Genomic DNA, 16,936 nt, shown 5'->3' with positions numbered 1-16,936 from the left:
ATTGACTGTTTCATTTCACTCATCTTTAGTACCAGCTCTGTCATTAAAAACATCTTCCATGTATGTGAGGCTTTGCTTTTGAGTTTTCTCTTCTATTCGTTTGGTATACTGACTACACTGTACCACACTGTTTTATTGACTATAGCTTTTAAATGAATTTTGATATCAAGTAGAGCATACCCTTCCAACTTGTTCTTCCAAATTGCCATGGCTATTTTGGACTCTTTGTTTTTCCTTTTCTGTTTTAGAATTCATTCATTTATTCATTCAGCACACATTTATTGAGCATCTACAGTGTGTTTCATATCACTATTCTAGATATTTTGGAAACAATAACCAATAATAACAGGTACGAATTCTGCCCTCATGGAGCCCACATTCTAGTGCTGAGAGATATGGATAACATCACCAATAAATAGGTAAATAAGTAAAATACATAGTGATAAGTGCTAAGCAGAAAAAGAAATAGAAAAGGGAGTTAGAATATGGGGCTTGTGTCTCTGTGCTTGAGAGGAAGAGACTTGGGCATGTTTCTGTGCCACTAGCTCTGCCAGGTTTTAGAACCTCCACTTTATAGATGAAGAAGCTGAAGCTCAGCGAAGTGGTAATTCATTCAGTGTTACACAGGCAGTGTCACATAGTAAAAGGAGCTCATGTAGGCTGTGTTGTCAGGTAGCTTTGGGTTCAAATGTCAGCTCTGCTATTCACTGCTTGGGTGACTATGTCAGGGTACTTTTGGCTGTAAGTAAATGAATACCTGACTGAACATGGTGCCAAACCTTGCAAAGCAGGAGAGGTGGGTAGGCTTTCCTCAGTAGCCACCTCTCCTTTTATCAGGGAGGAGAGACTCTCTCAGAAGGGCCCCCCAGCCGACTTTCCCTAACATCTGATTGTTTGAAAATCCGGTCACTTAGCTACTCCTACCTGAAAAGGAGGCAGAGAATGCAGACCCTAGTATTTTGGATCTCTTGAGGGAAAAGGGTGTTTACAAGTAAGGAAGGTGGGGAGGAATGGCAGACCAACAGTGTCTGCCAAAAAGTACGTAACTTTCGAGCTTAGCACCCACGTAAAATGGGTATATAGCATCCGTCATCATGTAGGGCTTTCGTGAGTCTTAGATGAGAGAAAGTACGAAAAACATCTGTGCCTAAAACATAGTAGTGGCAGTAAATCATAGCTGCTCATACTACTTTTCTAAGCAGTAGAATCAAGATTAGAGGTCAATTATGCCTCCCAGTCCAGAGATTCATGTTGCTCTGTGGTACACCACTGTACTGCACACATTGTACTCTTCTCTTTCTCTCTTTGATTGTCCCCTTCTGATTTCCTGAAGAAGGCTGACCAATTGATATATGATTCCATATCAGCTGTTAAGGAAACTCACTTGAGATACTGATCTCAGAGAAGTTGTATTCCCTAGAGGCACTGGATCCCTTCTCCATCCAGAATTGCCAGAAATTTTACCTAGCAGTACCTTCTGGAATAATTAGTCATAATGTCATCCACTCCATCTACCCCTCCTTTGTCCACTTGCTTCAGTATGTTCTCTATTGTCCGTCTCATAGAGATATAAATGAAGGCTTTCCATATAGCTATTCCTTCAGCTGCTAGGAATATAGTTTGAGGGGCAGCAAAAAGATATCTGTGTTATTCTCTACTCTCCTATTGTTGTCTTTTAAATGCTTTCTTATCAGTATATTCCCTTATGTTTCCCCTAAATGAAGTGTGTTTAGTATACTGGAGCTGTAGAAATGAACATTTTAGAACCAGAAGGGGCATTACCAACCTTATGTCCTTTTTCTCACTTTATAGTTGATTGTGTTTTCAAGATCACATAACTAGTTAGTGGTAGGACCAGGTTTCTTCATCATTTTCTTCCTGCAAATGCTTTTGGGTCTTTATAGTTAAAATCAGAACAGTGATATACAGGTTGAATATCCCCAATCCCAAATTGAGCACTGACATGATGTTCAAAGGAAATGCTCATTGGAGCGTTTCAGATTCCAGATTTTCAGATTAGGGAAGTCAGTTGATAAGTATAATAAGTATAATGCAAATATACCAAAATCTTTAAAAATCCAAAATTTCAAATACTTCTAGTCCCAAACATTTTGGATAGGGGTTCTCAACTTGTAATATTACAGTTAGCTTTTGTTCCTTATTCTCTGTTTAAATGTTATTATTAGATCATTTTTGGTAACTTATCACAGTCCCATTAATATAAGTGATAATGGTGCTGAATCTTAGCCGTAAGTAAGGGCCATATATGTGTGTGTGTGTTAATTATTTGTTCTCTGTGTAGTTTTAATTTCCATTGACAGCTGCTTCTCATTATTGTTTTTCAAGCTTTTCTTGATTATGTGCATTTAATTTTGCAGGTGAACTTTAGATTTAATATGTATAATTAATATTAACATAGTATTATAATTATATATGTGTATTATATAAATAATCATCCCTCACTCACTACAAAACAAAGCAGATTGGAATTTTTAAACTGAAATTTATGTTGAATTTTTAGATTAATTTGGGATTAATGGATCTCTTGCCATGATTAGGAGCCTATGGTCTTTTGTTCTCCAGAAAAGTTTTCTATAAATACTTTAATAGGAGTGGTATTAAGAAAAAGTAGGCAATTTTAGTAGCGAACAAAATGTTACTGGTAGTAGGTGAGAATGGTAAGCATATATTGAAAATGCCATCAAGTATTGAATTTGTAGTAGGGCTTTTTACTCATTCATTTAGTAAACTCTTATTGTGATAAAGGAGGCATCAGGGATGACATCCATATTTCTGGCTTGGGCATTCACATTTAAAAAATTAAAGTTGAAGTGTGTGATATATAACATTTGTAAGCTTTTTGATCTGAGGGGGGCAATTATAATGTTCCAGGTACTGTGTTAGGTGCTGGAGATGTAGTGTTGATCAATGCCGCACCATGCCACCCGCGGGCCCTGGGCCTCCCTCCTGTGCTCATGGGCACCCAAAGTTTCAGCCTCAGAAGTAGTTTCCAGAGGGGCCAAGGCAGCCAGGGGTTGGTGTGTCAGTGCCGCCCCAAGCACATGTACAACCAGCTAGGTCACGGCAGTACCTGGGCTGGGCTATTGGGATATAGTCCACAACTTTGCTCTACCACAGAGCAGGCAATGGGAGTGGGAAGAGGCCAGGGAGTGGCAGCAGGCACTTTTGAACCTGCAGGGGGAGGGGTTTCCTAGGCCCCCAGGAACACAGGGATGCCTGGGTCCAGAGCCCTGGCTAGGTGGCTGCAGCTGTGCCCAGGAGTGTGGCTCCTGCCCTGCCAACTCGGTAGGGCATGGGGCTTCCGCTGGGATCACCTGTTCCCAGGTCTTGCCTGCTGTGCAGAGGATGCAACCCTGGCTGCACCTCCCCCACTGCAACTGGCTTCCTCGCAGTGGCCACTCCAGACAGGCCGCTGCTGCCATCACTATGAAGGGAAAGTATAGTTTGAGCTGCAGTAAGAAAAGGGAGGGGGCCTAACTTACTTGGGAAGGGTTGTGGGGCATGTCAGGCTACACTTTTGGTGATATTATGAGTTTTGAGCAAAGGCCAGTAATGTGTCTAGAAGTTCTTAGATGAAGAGGTAGAGTTACAGTATTCCAGTTAGTGGGAGCATCTGACCATGTGTGAAGGAGCTTGGTGCATTTGAAGAGCCAAAAGAAAGCTGTTGTCACTAGAACATAGTCAATGATCGGGAGAGGGACTTGAAATGACTAGATTGCCTTCCTTTTTTTAGTCTGCTTTTCAATGTTCACTACTGTGTTGTAGAAGATGGATCAGAGGGTCAAGCGTAGGTATGGAGAGAGCATTTAGGAGCCTGTTCATTTATAGTAGTTCAGATGAGAAACAGTGGGGACATTACAACTAGGGATGTGACAGTAGATATAGAGAGAAGTGGATAGGTTACAGAAGCATGTAGGCGATGCAGTTCCCGGGGTCTGATAATGTATTGCGTATGTGGAGAGATGGAGGAGGGATCAGAGTGACACCCCTATTTCTGACTTGGGCATTCAGTCATTTAAAAACTTGAAGTTTGAGTGAGTATGTAACATTTGCAACTTTTGTTGAGGAGGACATTCTTAAACTTGTGCATTCTAGAAGAGAATATTTAGTGCTTTCCATGTTGATGACCGGGATGTTTTTTCATGCTGTAGATATTACACCACCATATTGCCTCAGTAGAGAAACTTGCTTTGACTACTTCTGGATGCCCCCTTGTGATTCAGTGCAAGAACTTCAGAACCGTGCATTTCATTGTTCCCAGAGAAAGAGATTGCCATGATATTTACAACTCTTTGCTACAACTGTCAAAACAAGGTATTGTTCTTAGAGACCAAAGCTTAGATGCTCAATTTGAGATGGATTATCTAAGATACTTTATTTAATGTTTTATTATTGTTATTTTATCCTTTTTTACTCTGACAGTCAGGTTCTTGTGTACTCTATGTCTCCCAAATTGGCCTGAAAGTAATTAGAAACTATTGATCTGATATAAGAATGGTATAATCAGAAGGGGTAATGTAAGGAAAAAGTAAAGCATTTATAGTAGAGACTTACAAAACCACAGTTTTATATTAATCTTTTAAGTCTATTGATAGCAAGCACAACATATTTTTTAAGAGGGTATTTCACAATCAAAGAGAATGACTTGGAAATTGATATTACGGAATAAAAAGTTAAGGAAGAAGGTCAAGGTCCTTTGGTAGCAGTGGGACTAAAATATTTAATAGATTTGAGTGGGAGATACAGAAGATGAGCAGAGAAACAAGAGAGGGTGAATTCTATTTGAGTAGAAGTAAGGTTGAGTTCAGTCCTAAAGAAGAACTTTTTTTTTTTTTTTGGAGACGGAATCTCACTCTGGTCCACACTGGAGTGCAGTGGCGCCATCTCAGCTCACTGCAACCTCTGCCTTCCGGATTCAAGCAGTTCCCTGCCTCAGCTTCCTGAGTAGCTGGGATTACAGGCAGCCACCACCACACCCGGCTAATTTTTGTATTTTTAGTAGAGACGGGATTTCACCATCTTGGCCAGGCTGGTCTTGAACTCCTGACCTTGTGATCCACCCTCCTTGGCCTCCCAAAGTGTGGGGATTGCAGGCGTGAGCCACTAAAGAAGAATCTTGTAACTACTTATGCCCTGTGGATCTGGTGACTTCCTTCCCTCAACATGACTTGAATTATATGTTGGACTGGATTTTGGTTGAGCAGTCTGGGTTGCCGCCTGCAAGAGTGATCTCAGAGCAGGTCTTTGTTCATTCTTCTCTCTGAGGACATAAGCCTGTAACATCCCATTGTCTCAAGCCAGAGTTTCTAGTAAAGACGATTCTGAAGCGCCCCCAGAGCTCTGTGCAACAGTTGCCATTTTTAGTCAACAGTGTCCGATAGGGATGTATAATGCAATTTCACGTTCTGTATGCTATCTCTAGCTTCTCATTATAATGTTAGTCTATTTTACATCTCATTTGAGAAAGTGATTAGTAGGAAATGTCTATTAGTGTCTTTATAATTTTACTTTTAAGAAAAAGAAATATTGCAGTAGAGGATTTAACATGTAAGTCTAACTGTATTTATTAGCTTTACTTTTGCTGATGACAAAAAATCCAATCTCAGATTGATATGTGTGCTTTTTAGGTATAATCATTTGCATACTGAATATCAAATATATTCAGGTATTAGCCATCTCTTTGAAGATTTTGAAGAGAAAATGAAGGAAAAAACTGAAAATTACATTTATTTGTAGTGTGTCTTATCAATTGCACTTAACACTTAAACTTTTGTATTCTGTAGCAAAATATGGAGATCTCTATGCATTTTCTTATAATCCCAAACAAAATGATTCAGAACGACTACAAGGCTGGCAGCTCATTGATCTCGCTGAGGAGTATAAGAGGATGGGAGTGCCAAATTCTCACTGGCAGTTGTCTGATGCCAACCGGGACTACAAGGTACCTTAACAACGTTTTGGAGAAATTCAGAAAATGTTAGTACCAGAGGGTTAGCGAGTGTCAGCATAGCAAGTTGTCTGTGTGCTGAAATGTGCTGTTCTTGCGTTTAATAAGGTTTCAAGGTGTTTAAAGAGGTTTTGAACTGAGATAGAATGGTTATGTTTTGTTTGATATTTACAGATTTGTGAAACGTACCCCCGAGAACTGTATGTTCCCCGGATAGCAAGCAAACCCATCATTGTTGGTAGTTCCAAGTTCCGGAGCAAGGGAAGATTCCCAGTTCTTTCCTACTATCATCAAGATAAGGAGGTAGGATGCTTTTCTTTCGATTTTAGAAGTAAGGTATAACTCATCTTCAGGGTTAAGTATCTAAAATAACACTTTGTGTTTTTTTTTTGAGACAGGGTCTCGCTCTGTTGCTGAGGCTGGAGTGCAGTGGCACGATCTTGGCTCACTGCAACCTCCACCTCTTGGTTCAAGCAATTCTTGTGCCTCAGCCTCATGAGTACCTGGGACTGCAGGCGCATGCCACCATGCCTGGCTAATTTTAGTAGAGACGAGGTTTTGCCACGTTGACCCAGGCTGGTCTTGAACTCCTGACCTCAAGTGATCTGCCCGCCTTGGCCTCCCAAAGTACTGGGATTACAGATGTGAGCCACTGCCTGGATCAAGAACACTATTTTTTACATTAAAAGATTGCTAATGGCCGGGCGCGGTGGCTCAAGCCTGTAATCCCAGCACTTTGGGAGGCCGAGACGGGTGGATCACGAGGTCAGGAGATCGAGACCATCCTGGCTAACATGGTGAAACTCCGTCTCTACTAAAAAATACAAAAAAAACTAGCTGGGCGAGGTGGCGGGCGCCTGTAGTCCCAGCTACTTGGGAGGCTGAGGCGAGAGAATGGCGTGAACCCGGGAGGCAGCGGAGCTTGCAGTGAGCTGAGATCTGGCCACTGCACTCCAGCCCAGGTGACACAGCAAGACTCCGTCTCAAAAAAAAAAAAAAAAAAGATTGCTAATGGAGAAGCACTGGCTTTTTGTTTAATTACATTTTTGCAAATTTAAAACAAAACTACTCAAATATAGAAATTTTCGTACTTCTTGTCATCTTTTCTTGACCCTCCCTTCCTTCCAGCAGTGACTTGAAAATAATACAGTTAGTTAACAGATAGGATCCTCTTTCTTTCCTGTGGTTCTCTTTTGATTCTGCTTATATTTGGGAAAACCTGTTGGTTTTGATAAGATGACCGCTGAGACAAGGGAGAGAACCAAGGGCATTTCAGAGTCCCATTTTAATAGTAAACTCAAATCAAAAGGATTTTGCAACATGAAGCAGTGGAGGAGGCATCTTTGTAGTGAGATGCTGTAATAAGGTTTGCTTATATTAGTAAAACTTAACCTTTGTAGCCTGCTAATAGAAGGCCAGGAGGCACTGTATGTTAAATGCTTTGTATGCATGTCTTCCTAACTTTGTAAGGTAGGCTTTACTAATTACCTGTAACTTTCAAGTGGGGAAACTGAAGTTCAAAGAGAGTAAATCACTTCCTTGTCTCACAGCAAGTAAGTTGAGGAATTCTATGCCATTTCTGACTCCCAGTCCTTTGTGACCTGGTTTTGTTTTCTCTGAGAACCTTTAGAATCTTCTTTTTCCCCAGTGTTCTGAAATTCCTTTTTTTTTTTTTTTTTTTTGAGATGGAATTTCGCTCATTGCCCAGGGTGGCGTTCAATGGCGTAATCTCAGCTCACTGCAACCTCTACCTCCCGGGTTCAGGCAGTTCTCCTGCCGCAGCCTCCCAAGTAGCTGGGATTATAGGCACCTGTCACCATGCCCAGCCAATTTTTGTATTTCTAGTGGAGACGGGGTTTCACCATGTTGGCCAGTCTGGTCTTGAACTCCTGACGTCAAGTGATCCACCCGCCTCGGCCTCCCAAAGTGCTAAGATTACAGGTGTGAGCCACCGCGCCCTGCTTTGTCTCCCAGGCTGGCGTGCAGTGGCACAATCTCGGCTCACTGCAACCTCTGCCTCCTGGGTTCCAGTGATTCTCCTGCCTCAGCCTCCAGAGTAGCTGGGATTACAGGCACGTGCCACCACGCCTGGCTAATTTTTATATTCTTAGTAGAGATGGGTAGGGTTTCACCATTTGGCCAGGATGGTCTCGAACTGCTGACCTCAGGTGATACACCCGCCCCGGCCTCCCAAAATGCTGGGATTGCAGGTGTAAGCCACCATGCCTGGCTTTGGGATTCTTTCTGTTGTATAAGTTGGTTTCCTTAAAGAAGAAACCTCTAATTTTGGTCCCAATGTGTATAGTAAGTCTGGCCGTGATCCAAGGGTGAAAAGAGTGGTGGCAGGATCTCACATTTTGTTATGTAGACTTTACTTAATGCTCTCAGTTTTTGTGAGTATAGGGCTTCACCCCTGCTCACAGCTGTGTGTATTGTCTATAGAGTCTTCAGGTTCATCCTCATCATAGAATAAACCTTGTCTTCAAGGTAAGGGAGAGTCTGATGGTCTTAGCTAGCCCTCATGCAGACATTCCACCAGTTCTCCTTTTTTTCAGTTATATCCCTGCTCAAGCCTTCAGAGGTTTTGAGCCTTTTGGGATTTTGCTGCACAAAATACCTTGCTTCTTATTGACTTAAGGGAGTTAGCAGCTTTCTTTGTCCTGTAAAATTGGGTATCACTTGCTAGTCAGCTATCATCTCCCCAAATTTTATTGACATCTCTATGTCTTTTTTCCCATTCTCTTTGTCCCTGTGGTTTTATACATTTTAACTTTCTTTATTAGAACCTGACTTGGATTTTGGGAAGGAGCAGAGGCAAAGGGATAAGGGTTTAGACAGAAATTTCTAGTCTACTTTTCACAAATAAATCATAGAGAGGTTAAATGGTTATGGCCTCTCGACACAGCCATATGTGTAAACATTGTTTATTGGAAAGTTGGGCTGAAAATAGTTATTCAGTGAACAACTTAACAGATCAGAAAGTAGGTCTGAAAATAATTTAATTAGGCAATACTCATTTTCTACTATTTTATCATATTTTCATGGTTTTATTTTGTGAGTTTAAAATATGCAATTGTGTGAATTTGTATGTATTTTTGTTTTCCATTGGAGAAAAAGTATATGGGTCTAAATCTTTTAAATCTTTTTTTAGGACTTTAAACAATAGTAGGCTGGGCATGATGGCTTATGCCTGTAATCCCAGCATGTTGAGAGGCTGAGGTGGACAGATTGCTTGAGTCCAGCAGTTGACAACCAGCCTGGGCAACATGGCAAAAACCCGTCTTAACAAAAAATACAAAAATTAGTCAAGCACGGTGGTGTGTTCCTGTAGTCCCAGCTACTCTGGAGGCTAAGTTGGAAGGATTGTTTGAGCCCAGGAGGTCAAGGCTGCAGTAAGCTGTGATCGCACCACTGCATTCCAGTCTGGGCGACAGAGCAAGACCTTGTCTCAAAAACCAACCAAACAAACAAAAAACAGTAAATAATGAATCCAACCATTCACTACTTATAGATTTTCTTGCTCTATTCGATTGACTGTATTTTAACCCAAATTTGAATTGAAGCTCATTTTTCTCATTTTATATTAAGATTGCTGATTTCTAATTAGAGATCTTAAAGCCTTTAGAAAGTAAAAGTTCCAATGATGCTACTTAAAATTCTTGTTCTATTTTATTGACTAATCTTTTACTTGAACGTCAGTTGGAAGTATCCTGTAATCTAAATGGAACGCAGAATGCAGGTATCTTAACAGTAGGTTACTTAACAGAAGATTACTTAACAGAGAATTGACTGGGTGTTATTTCTTAGGACCCAGGGTTTTTTCATCAAACTAGATAAGGAGGTGTTTAGTTTTCTTATGAGAAGAGACTATTGGGAAAACTTAGGGAATGTCAAGATATTGAAGTAGTATTTAATTCAAAGAGGATCTTAAAGTTAATGCCTCCTAATTTTTATATTTGATTTTAACACTTTTGGCTTTTTTTCTTGTAAGCATTTTTAAGGATACATTTTAGAGATATTTGCATAATCTGTTTTCTGTTCTTTAAAAAAATAGGCTGCCATTTGTCGATGTAGTCAACCACTCTCTGGATTCAGTGCCAGGTGCCTGGAGGATGAACATTTGCTTCAAGCCATTAGTAAAGCCAATCCAGTTAATCGCTATATGTATGTCATGGATACCAGGCCAAAAGTATGTATTTTAAATACGGTACAGTCTGCTAGTTTAATTATCTTTATTACTTTACTTAATGAGAGTTAATAAACTTGCCCATATTTAAAATATCTGAATCCTAGTTTTAAATTAACTAAGGTTAATCATACTAAGGAAATCAATCCTTTATTTAAAGGATACCAATTTAGAAGACCAGTTTCTGAGTAGCTCATGGTGATTTCTTATGTCTTCTGATGTATATAAATTCAGGAAAGCTGAATTGTATATTGAGAACTCTTGCTAGTATCTAAGTCTTGTGTTATTGTGAAGAAATAGTAAAATGTGTGTTGTGAAAAATAAATTGTTACTATTCTTTTTTTTTTTTTTTTTTTAAAGACAGAGTTGCGCTCTGTCACCCTGGAGTGCAGTGGTGTGATCTCAGCTCACTGCAACCTCTGCCTGCCCGGTTCAAGCAATTGTCCTGCTTCAGCCTCCTGAGTAGCTGGTATTACAGGCACGCACCACCATGCCTGGCTAATTTTTTGTATTTTTGGTAGAGACGGGGTTTCACCACGTTGGCCAGGCTGGTCTCGAACTCCAGGCCTCAAATGATCTACCCACCTCAGTTGACCTCCCAAAGTGCTGGGATTACAGGCATGAGCCACTGCGCCCATTCTAAATTCTTATTATTCTTTTTTGTAGAATTTTCAATTGGCAAAACATTTTTATGCTAAAATAATGGATTTTAGCTTGAAATATTCAAGAAAATAAGGAAAACAGTTAACTTAGGAAACAATTTGAACCAGAGAATTGTAAATAGTGAACAGGAATTTGGGTTCTCTTAGGTATCTGTGCTGTGGGGCCAAATTGTTATCACTGGAACAAATGTCAGAGTCCCGTCTTTTTATTAACATAGTTAAACAAGCAATTCATATAGGTTCCTAAAACTGAAATAACTAAAATCCTCAGTGGTAATAGCTAACATTACTTTTAATTTTTGTTATAGCGTCGCATGCAGAGCTGGTGGGCTACACAAAAGGACATTGGCAGAATTATAGTGAGGATTTCTTCAAAAATCCAGAATGATGAGAAAATAAGAGAAAGCAATGAGAAAAAGCGAGTGAGCAATATAGAACGCAAGTGGTTTTTAGGCAGCTTTGTGAAGGGAATGGTCACTATTTTAGAAGTGATTCTTATCATTATGCAATTTCACAAAAGATAATCTAGAAAACAGAAGAAGAGATTAAGTTGAGTAAATTGCACTTTGGGAGGCCAAGGCGGGTGGATCACCTGACGTCAGGAGTTTGAGACCAGCCTGACCAACATGGAGACTCTGTCTGTACTAAAAATACATAATTAGCCGGGCATGATGGCGAATGCCTGTAATCCCAGCTACTCAGGGGGCTGAGGCAGGAGAATTGCTTGAACCTGGGAGGTGAAGGTTGTGGTGAGCCGAGATCACGCTATTGCACTACAGCCTGGGCAACAAGAGCGAAACTCTGTCTCAAAAAAAAAAAAAAAAATTATTTGGCCGGGCATAGTGGTTCACACCTGTAATCCCAGCACTTTGGAAGGCTGAGGTGGGTGGATCACCTGAGGTCAGGAGTTCCAGAGCAGCCTGGCCAACATGGCGAAACCCCGTCAGTACTAAAAATATAAAAAATTAGCTCAGCACGATGGCAGGCGTCTGTAGTACCAGCTACTTGGGAGGCTGAGGCACGAGAATTGCTTGAACCCAGGAGGCAGAGGTTGCAGTGAGCCGAGATCATGCCATTGCACTCCAGACTGGGTGACAAAAAATATATGTAATTATTATTATTATTTAAAAATAGAAATTGATAACTTTGATAATCTTTTATTAAAATAAAAGACTTTATTAAGAGTTGAGAGTGTTGGTGATATCTCTTAGAAAATTCTAGAACACTTTTCGATAATATTAGATATAAAAGGCTATTGTAATATGAGAATTTTGAAGATGAGGTCTGATACAGTGATTTGTTTTCAGGACCTCGTAGCTCTTATTTATATAATTATCTTCTTCCCAGAAAATATATCATTCTTTGTTTTACTAGTTAAATGTAAATCAAGTAGTAATAATGTGGAAGCATTTTTTAGCATCTAACTGTAGATTTTACAGTCAGGAGGATACAATTTAACGGTACTTGTTACCAAACTGAGGTCAAATCCACAAAATGAAGAGCTCCTTTTCTTCTAATTTAGGCTCCATTTTATCCATGTTCATAAGAATTTTTAATAAATTGTGTTAACATACTATATGAAATCCTAGCCTGGAAGAATAGAGCATGACAGATCCTAAGGGGACCGCTGACAACATTTTGATCTAATAGCTAAAGACCATGGGCCTGTGAGCAATCTATTTTTTCCTGGAGACCAGTTTATTTTTGGTCCAGTTCTCAGAGATGTATCTCGATGGCCGGTTATATGCCATATTATATGGTGTATGGGCCTCCAATAATTTCTCATATAGAAGACCTCAAGTAATCTGAAGCATATTTCAGATCTGATTCTCAGTTCCCTGTGGCTTTCAGAATGATCAGTGCTCTAGGCTTGTTCTGAAGTAAACTTATAGGTTCATGCTGTAAAAGAAAAGTCCCCCAGCCAGCTCTGCTCAACTGAATCATTTAAAAATTAGATAGGAGACATTTATTTCTAATTTTAAAATATTAGAAACATATGGAAAACTGACGAAAACATAAATGAATTGGTTTCATGAACTTATGAGAACTTTGACCTTTCCATTATATAGCAATCATATTACTTTATTATTTCCTTCATTACTATTTAATAACATGGGGCATTTTTACTTATTAAAAGATGAATGGTAGCTTATTCAGTTTTGATGAGTTCCTTTAAACTCTCTCCTAGCTAAAACACGGCTTATTTAGTATTTTCATGACATTTTGGTAAATTAGAAGAGAAAAGTAATTTGTCTCTAAATTTCTAAAACTTTTAATTTTAGCTGAATGCAATGGCCAACAGAGCAGCCGGAAAAGGTTATGAAAATGAAGACAACTATTCCAATATTAGATTTCAGTTTGTTGGAATTGAAAATATTCATGTCATGAGGTCCAGCCTTCAGAAATTATTGGAAGGTATATTATTGCTTACTTTTTTAGGCACCCTTGTCCAAAAGAAATCTAATGCTAGTCACATGTAATTTAGAATTTTCCAGTGGTCACATTTTAAAAATTAAAAAGAAACAAGTGAAATTAATTTTAATGATATCCTTACTTAATATATTAAAAACATTATTTTAACATGTAATCAATATAAAAAAATCAGTAATGAGATATTTTTCTTTTCAACAACTCTTAGAAATCAGGTGTGTATTTTACACTTACTACACTTCTGAGTTTGGACAAGCCATATTTCAAATGTTTTGTAGCCATATTTGGTTAGTGGCTACTGTATTAGAACAATTCTAATGGTTTTGCAAAAAAATTGTTATTAGATAGATATTCTTGAGTAGTCAGTACAGTAAATACTAATTTATGGTAATGTTCATTTAAATATTCCAGTCATAGTATGGAATTTAAAAAATTAAAATAGAAGATTATTTTAGTTAGATGCTTGTGCTACAATGTTTTAGAGAGATTGGAGCATTTTGTAAGCACAGGTATAATAGAAAATATATCCAAGAATCAGTTATTGAGCTTTTAATAGCATCTTTTCATTTATAGAGTCTTGCCTATTTATTTTGTCTTCTTTCTTAATTCACTTATCTAGAAAGATCTTGAAAACACAACACAGAAACTCTAGCCATATTCTAATTGAAATATTTTTATCCCTCTTTTAGTCAATGGCACTAAAGGGCTTTCTGTCAATGATTTCTACTCCGGTTTGGAGAGCTCAGGATGGCTTCGCCATATCAAAGCTGTTATGGATGCTGCAATCTTCTTGGCCAAAGTAACACTTTATCTTTCATATTTGGTCTTGGGGTCTATAATGATTGGGAAGGAGTAGATTCATTCTGTTGGGGGCTGGTATCTATTCATCAGGTAACTTTTATTATTTTTTGCTTTTTTAATGAGCTTCACTTTATTTTCAGCCTTAAAAATATCGTGTAGCACTTAATGTAGAAACTTAAAAAGATGTTTCTAAATACTTTGAAGCAACATTTTTTTCTTTGTTTTTTGTTTGTTTGCTTGTGTGTTTGTTGTTATCGTATTTTGTTGCATATTTTGGAAATCGTTGCTGTGACATTATTATTGCAGGCATAGCACTTCTTTGTAACAGTACCTGGTAGTATGGTTTTCAAGTAGAACTTACTGGTTTACCTTAAAGTATGCTAGAATGTATGTGATCTTTCTTTCCAGGCAATAACAGTTGAAAATGCAAGTGTGTTGGTGCATTGTTCTGACGGTTGGGATAGGACTTCCCAGGTTTGTTCCCTGGGTTCTCTTTTATTGGATTCCTACTACAGGACAATCAAGGGATTCATGGTAAGGATTTATTTGGTTAGACCAATGGTTCTTAAGTAGGAGTAATTTTATGTCCCTCCAGAGGACATTCGGCAATGTTGGAGACAATTTTGCACTAAAGGAAATGATGAGACTGGCATCTGTGGGAGTGGCCAGGGATATTGCTAACTAAACATTTTATAATGCATAAAATTTTTGCTGGGGGGGTCAGCCCCACAGCAAAGAATATTCTGGCCTGTAATGTCAGTACTGTTGAGGTTGGGAAACCGTGAATTAGACTCATTTCCATGTGTGCTAACGCTGACAATAAACTTTAGATTTAAATAACTTTTTTTTCCTAAAATGTTGCAATGGAAATATTCAGTATTTTGTCCCTCATTTTTATCTAACAAATACAAATAATGTAATACAACAATGCACAAATAAGAGTACTTAAAATTAAATTCTGAAGGAAACCTTCTATTTAAAACACCTGCATTTGTAAGTGTAATAACATGTTAGCCATGTTTTATATCTGAAGATAAAATTTCTGGTTGAAAAGATTTTCTCCTTTGTGAAGATAAAGGCCTAGTTCCTGCTTTTTGTTTCTTTGCTTTTAAAGGTATGATCAGATTTTTATTTGCTTGCTTTTAAACGTGTGATCAGATTAACTTATGTTTTCAAAATTTACATCTTAACTCATAATTAAATGAAGAGATGTTAGAAAATTTTCATTAGTTTAGAATTATTAAATACAGTGCCATCTTAAAGCAAAGGAAGATTTAAAATCACCAGTCCCTTTTCAGCACGACTATTTTGTGCTGCTAACATACTGACTCTCGGACAGGCCAAGCGGGAATGCTGCTAGTAAGAAAATAATGCTCAGCTTACCTTGAGAGTATATGATAAGGAATATTTTCTTTGCCTTATTTGGTTTTAATTATTTATTAGACATCCAAATGAAAATAGGTAATAAATGGGGATGATGTGAGAGCTTCCCAGGCAATAAGAACAGTGTGAACCAAAGCATAACCTCTTTTGGTGACTGCAGGTAATGTGTGATGGATGGAGTTCAGAGTGAATATTAGAATAGAAGGCTTGGCTGCAGAGGAATAGAGTGGGGTCAGGGCCTGAGGAAGAGAAGGCTGGAATGGGGCTTTCCCCTCTTTGGATAATGGGAGCTATTAAAGAGTTTTAAACAAGCAAACAGTAACTTGATTAGATGTGCTTTTTAAAAAGATGGCTTGGTGTCTTGAAGGCCAGAGGGAGTGGGAATGGAGGCTAGGAGGCCAGTGTAGACACTGTTACACTAACTTACGAGACAAAAGTTTTTAATTTTACCACACTAAAAGAGTAACACACAAGTGAAGGGGGAAGTGATGGGTTCCAGGGATGTTTAGAGAATAGAGTCAGTGGCTGGGCGCAGTGGCTCACTCCTGTAATCCCAGCACTTTGGGAGGCCGGGGTGGGTGGATCAGGAGGTCAGGAGTTTGAGACCAGCCTGGCCAATATGGTGAAATCCTGTCTCTACTAAAAATTAGCCGGGTGTGGTGGTGTGCACCTGTAGTCCCAGCTATTCAGGAGGCTGAGGCAGAAGAATCACTTGAACCCAGGAGGCAGAGGTTGCAGTGAGCCAAGATTGCACCATTGCACTCCAGCCTAGGCAACAGAGTGAGACTCCGTTTCAAAAAAAAAAAAAAAAAATAGAAAGCAGAGTCAGTAAGAATTGGTCATGGATTGGATATGGGATAGAAGAGAGGAGTCTTCCTCTGGGGTGATTTCCAAGTTTCTGAATTAGGTGCCAGGACGGATGGTGCTGCTTTCTGGCTCTTCACTGAGATAAGCCGAAGAATACATTTAGTGAGAAAGATACTGAGTTATGCTTTAAACGTGGCTGTGCAGAAGAATGGCAGAGAGACCAGAATAAAATCTGTAGCTTCAGCCAAAAGATCACTTGGCCAAGGTCACACTAAGTGGTGAAGCTGGGATTGGAGCCTGTGCCTGAGCTCCAGTGACTACATCCTCAGCCACATCGGTGTATAGTCTTCTGCCAAAAGCAGAGGCTTGAGAAAACTCAGAGAAGCTAAAACCGGCAGTTTTGACACTATGAAAAGAATGTGGTTGGTGACTGTATAATGAAGTGATAAAGTATACTAAATACTACAAATATTTGTTTAGATTAGACTGAAAAAGTTAGAAATCTGTTTTTACAGTGGAGTGGGTAAGTAGAGAAGCTGCAGCAAGGAAAACATAAAGTCAGTCCATTCAAGAGGATAGATGTTAACACTTGGATTTGAACATGAACTCAAGTAAGATGATTTGATTAAAATAATTGGTCTTTTTATCATCAGTTTTTTTTCTTCAAAAGAGTAGTATATAAATAATATAAAGAATGTA

At 38.9% G+C, this 16,936-nt stretch overlaps 1 protein-coding gene across 2 annotated transcripts in view; it reads left to right on the top strand.

The window, feature by feature from the left end:
- MTMR6 (myotubularin related protein 6) overlaps positions 1 to 16,936 on the top strand; it is a 42,065-nt gene that overhangs the window by 16,206 nt on the left and 8,923 nt on the right. The window contains exons 3-10 of one of the 2 annotated variants that reach the window (XM_017852366.1): positions 4,173 to 4,335; positions 5,805 to 5,962; positions 6,143 to 6,271; positions 10,023 to 10,157; positions 11,125 to 11,238; positions 13,099 to 13,231; positions 13,936 to 14,045; positions 14,456 to 14,581. In XM_017852366.1, coding sequence (XP_017707855.1) covers positions 4,173 to 4,335; positions 5,805 to 5,962; positions 6,143 to 6,271; positions 10,023 to 10,157; positions 11,125 to 11,238; positions 13,099 to 13,231; positions 13,936 to 14,045; positions 14,456 to 14,581 — 1,068 coding nt within the window. The remainder of the gene's footprint in view (positions 1 to 4,172; positions 4,336 to 5,804; positions 5,963 to 6,142; positions 6,272 to 10,022; positions 10,158 to 11,124; positions 11,239 to 13,098; positions 13,232 to 13,935; positions 14,046 to 14,455; positions 14,582 to 16,936) is intronic. The other variant, XM_017852373.1, reaches the window with a different exon arrangement.

The sequence above is a fragment of the Rhinopithecus bieti genome, unplaced genomic scaffold (genome assembly GCF_001698545.2).
Source record: "Rhinopithecus bieti isolate Rb0 unplaced genomic scaffold, ASM169854v2 scaffold_2247, whole genome shotgun sequence".
Lineage (NCBI taxonomy): Eukaryota > Metazoa > Chordata > Mammalia > Primates > Cercopithecidae > Rhinopithecus > Rhinopithecus bieti.
The sequence above is the reverse complement of the archived record's forward strand: the minus strand, read 5'-3'. Positions and strand labels throughout refer to the sequence as shown.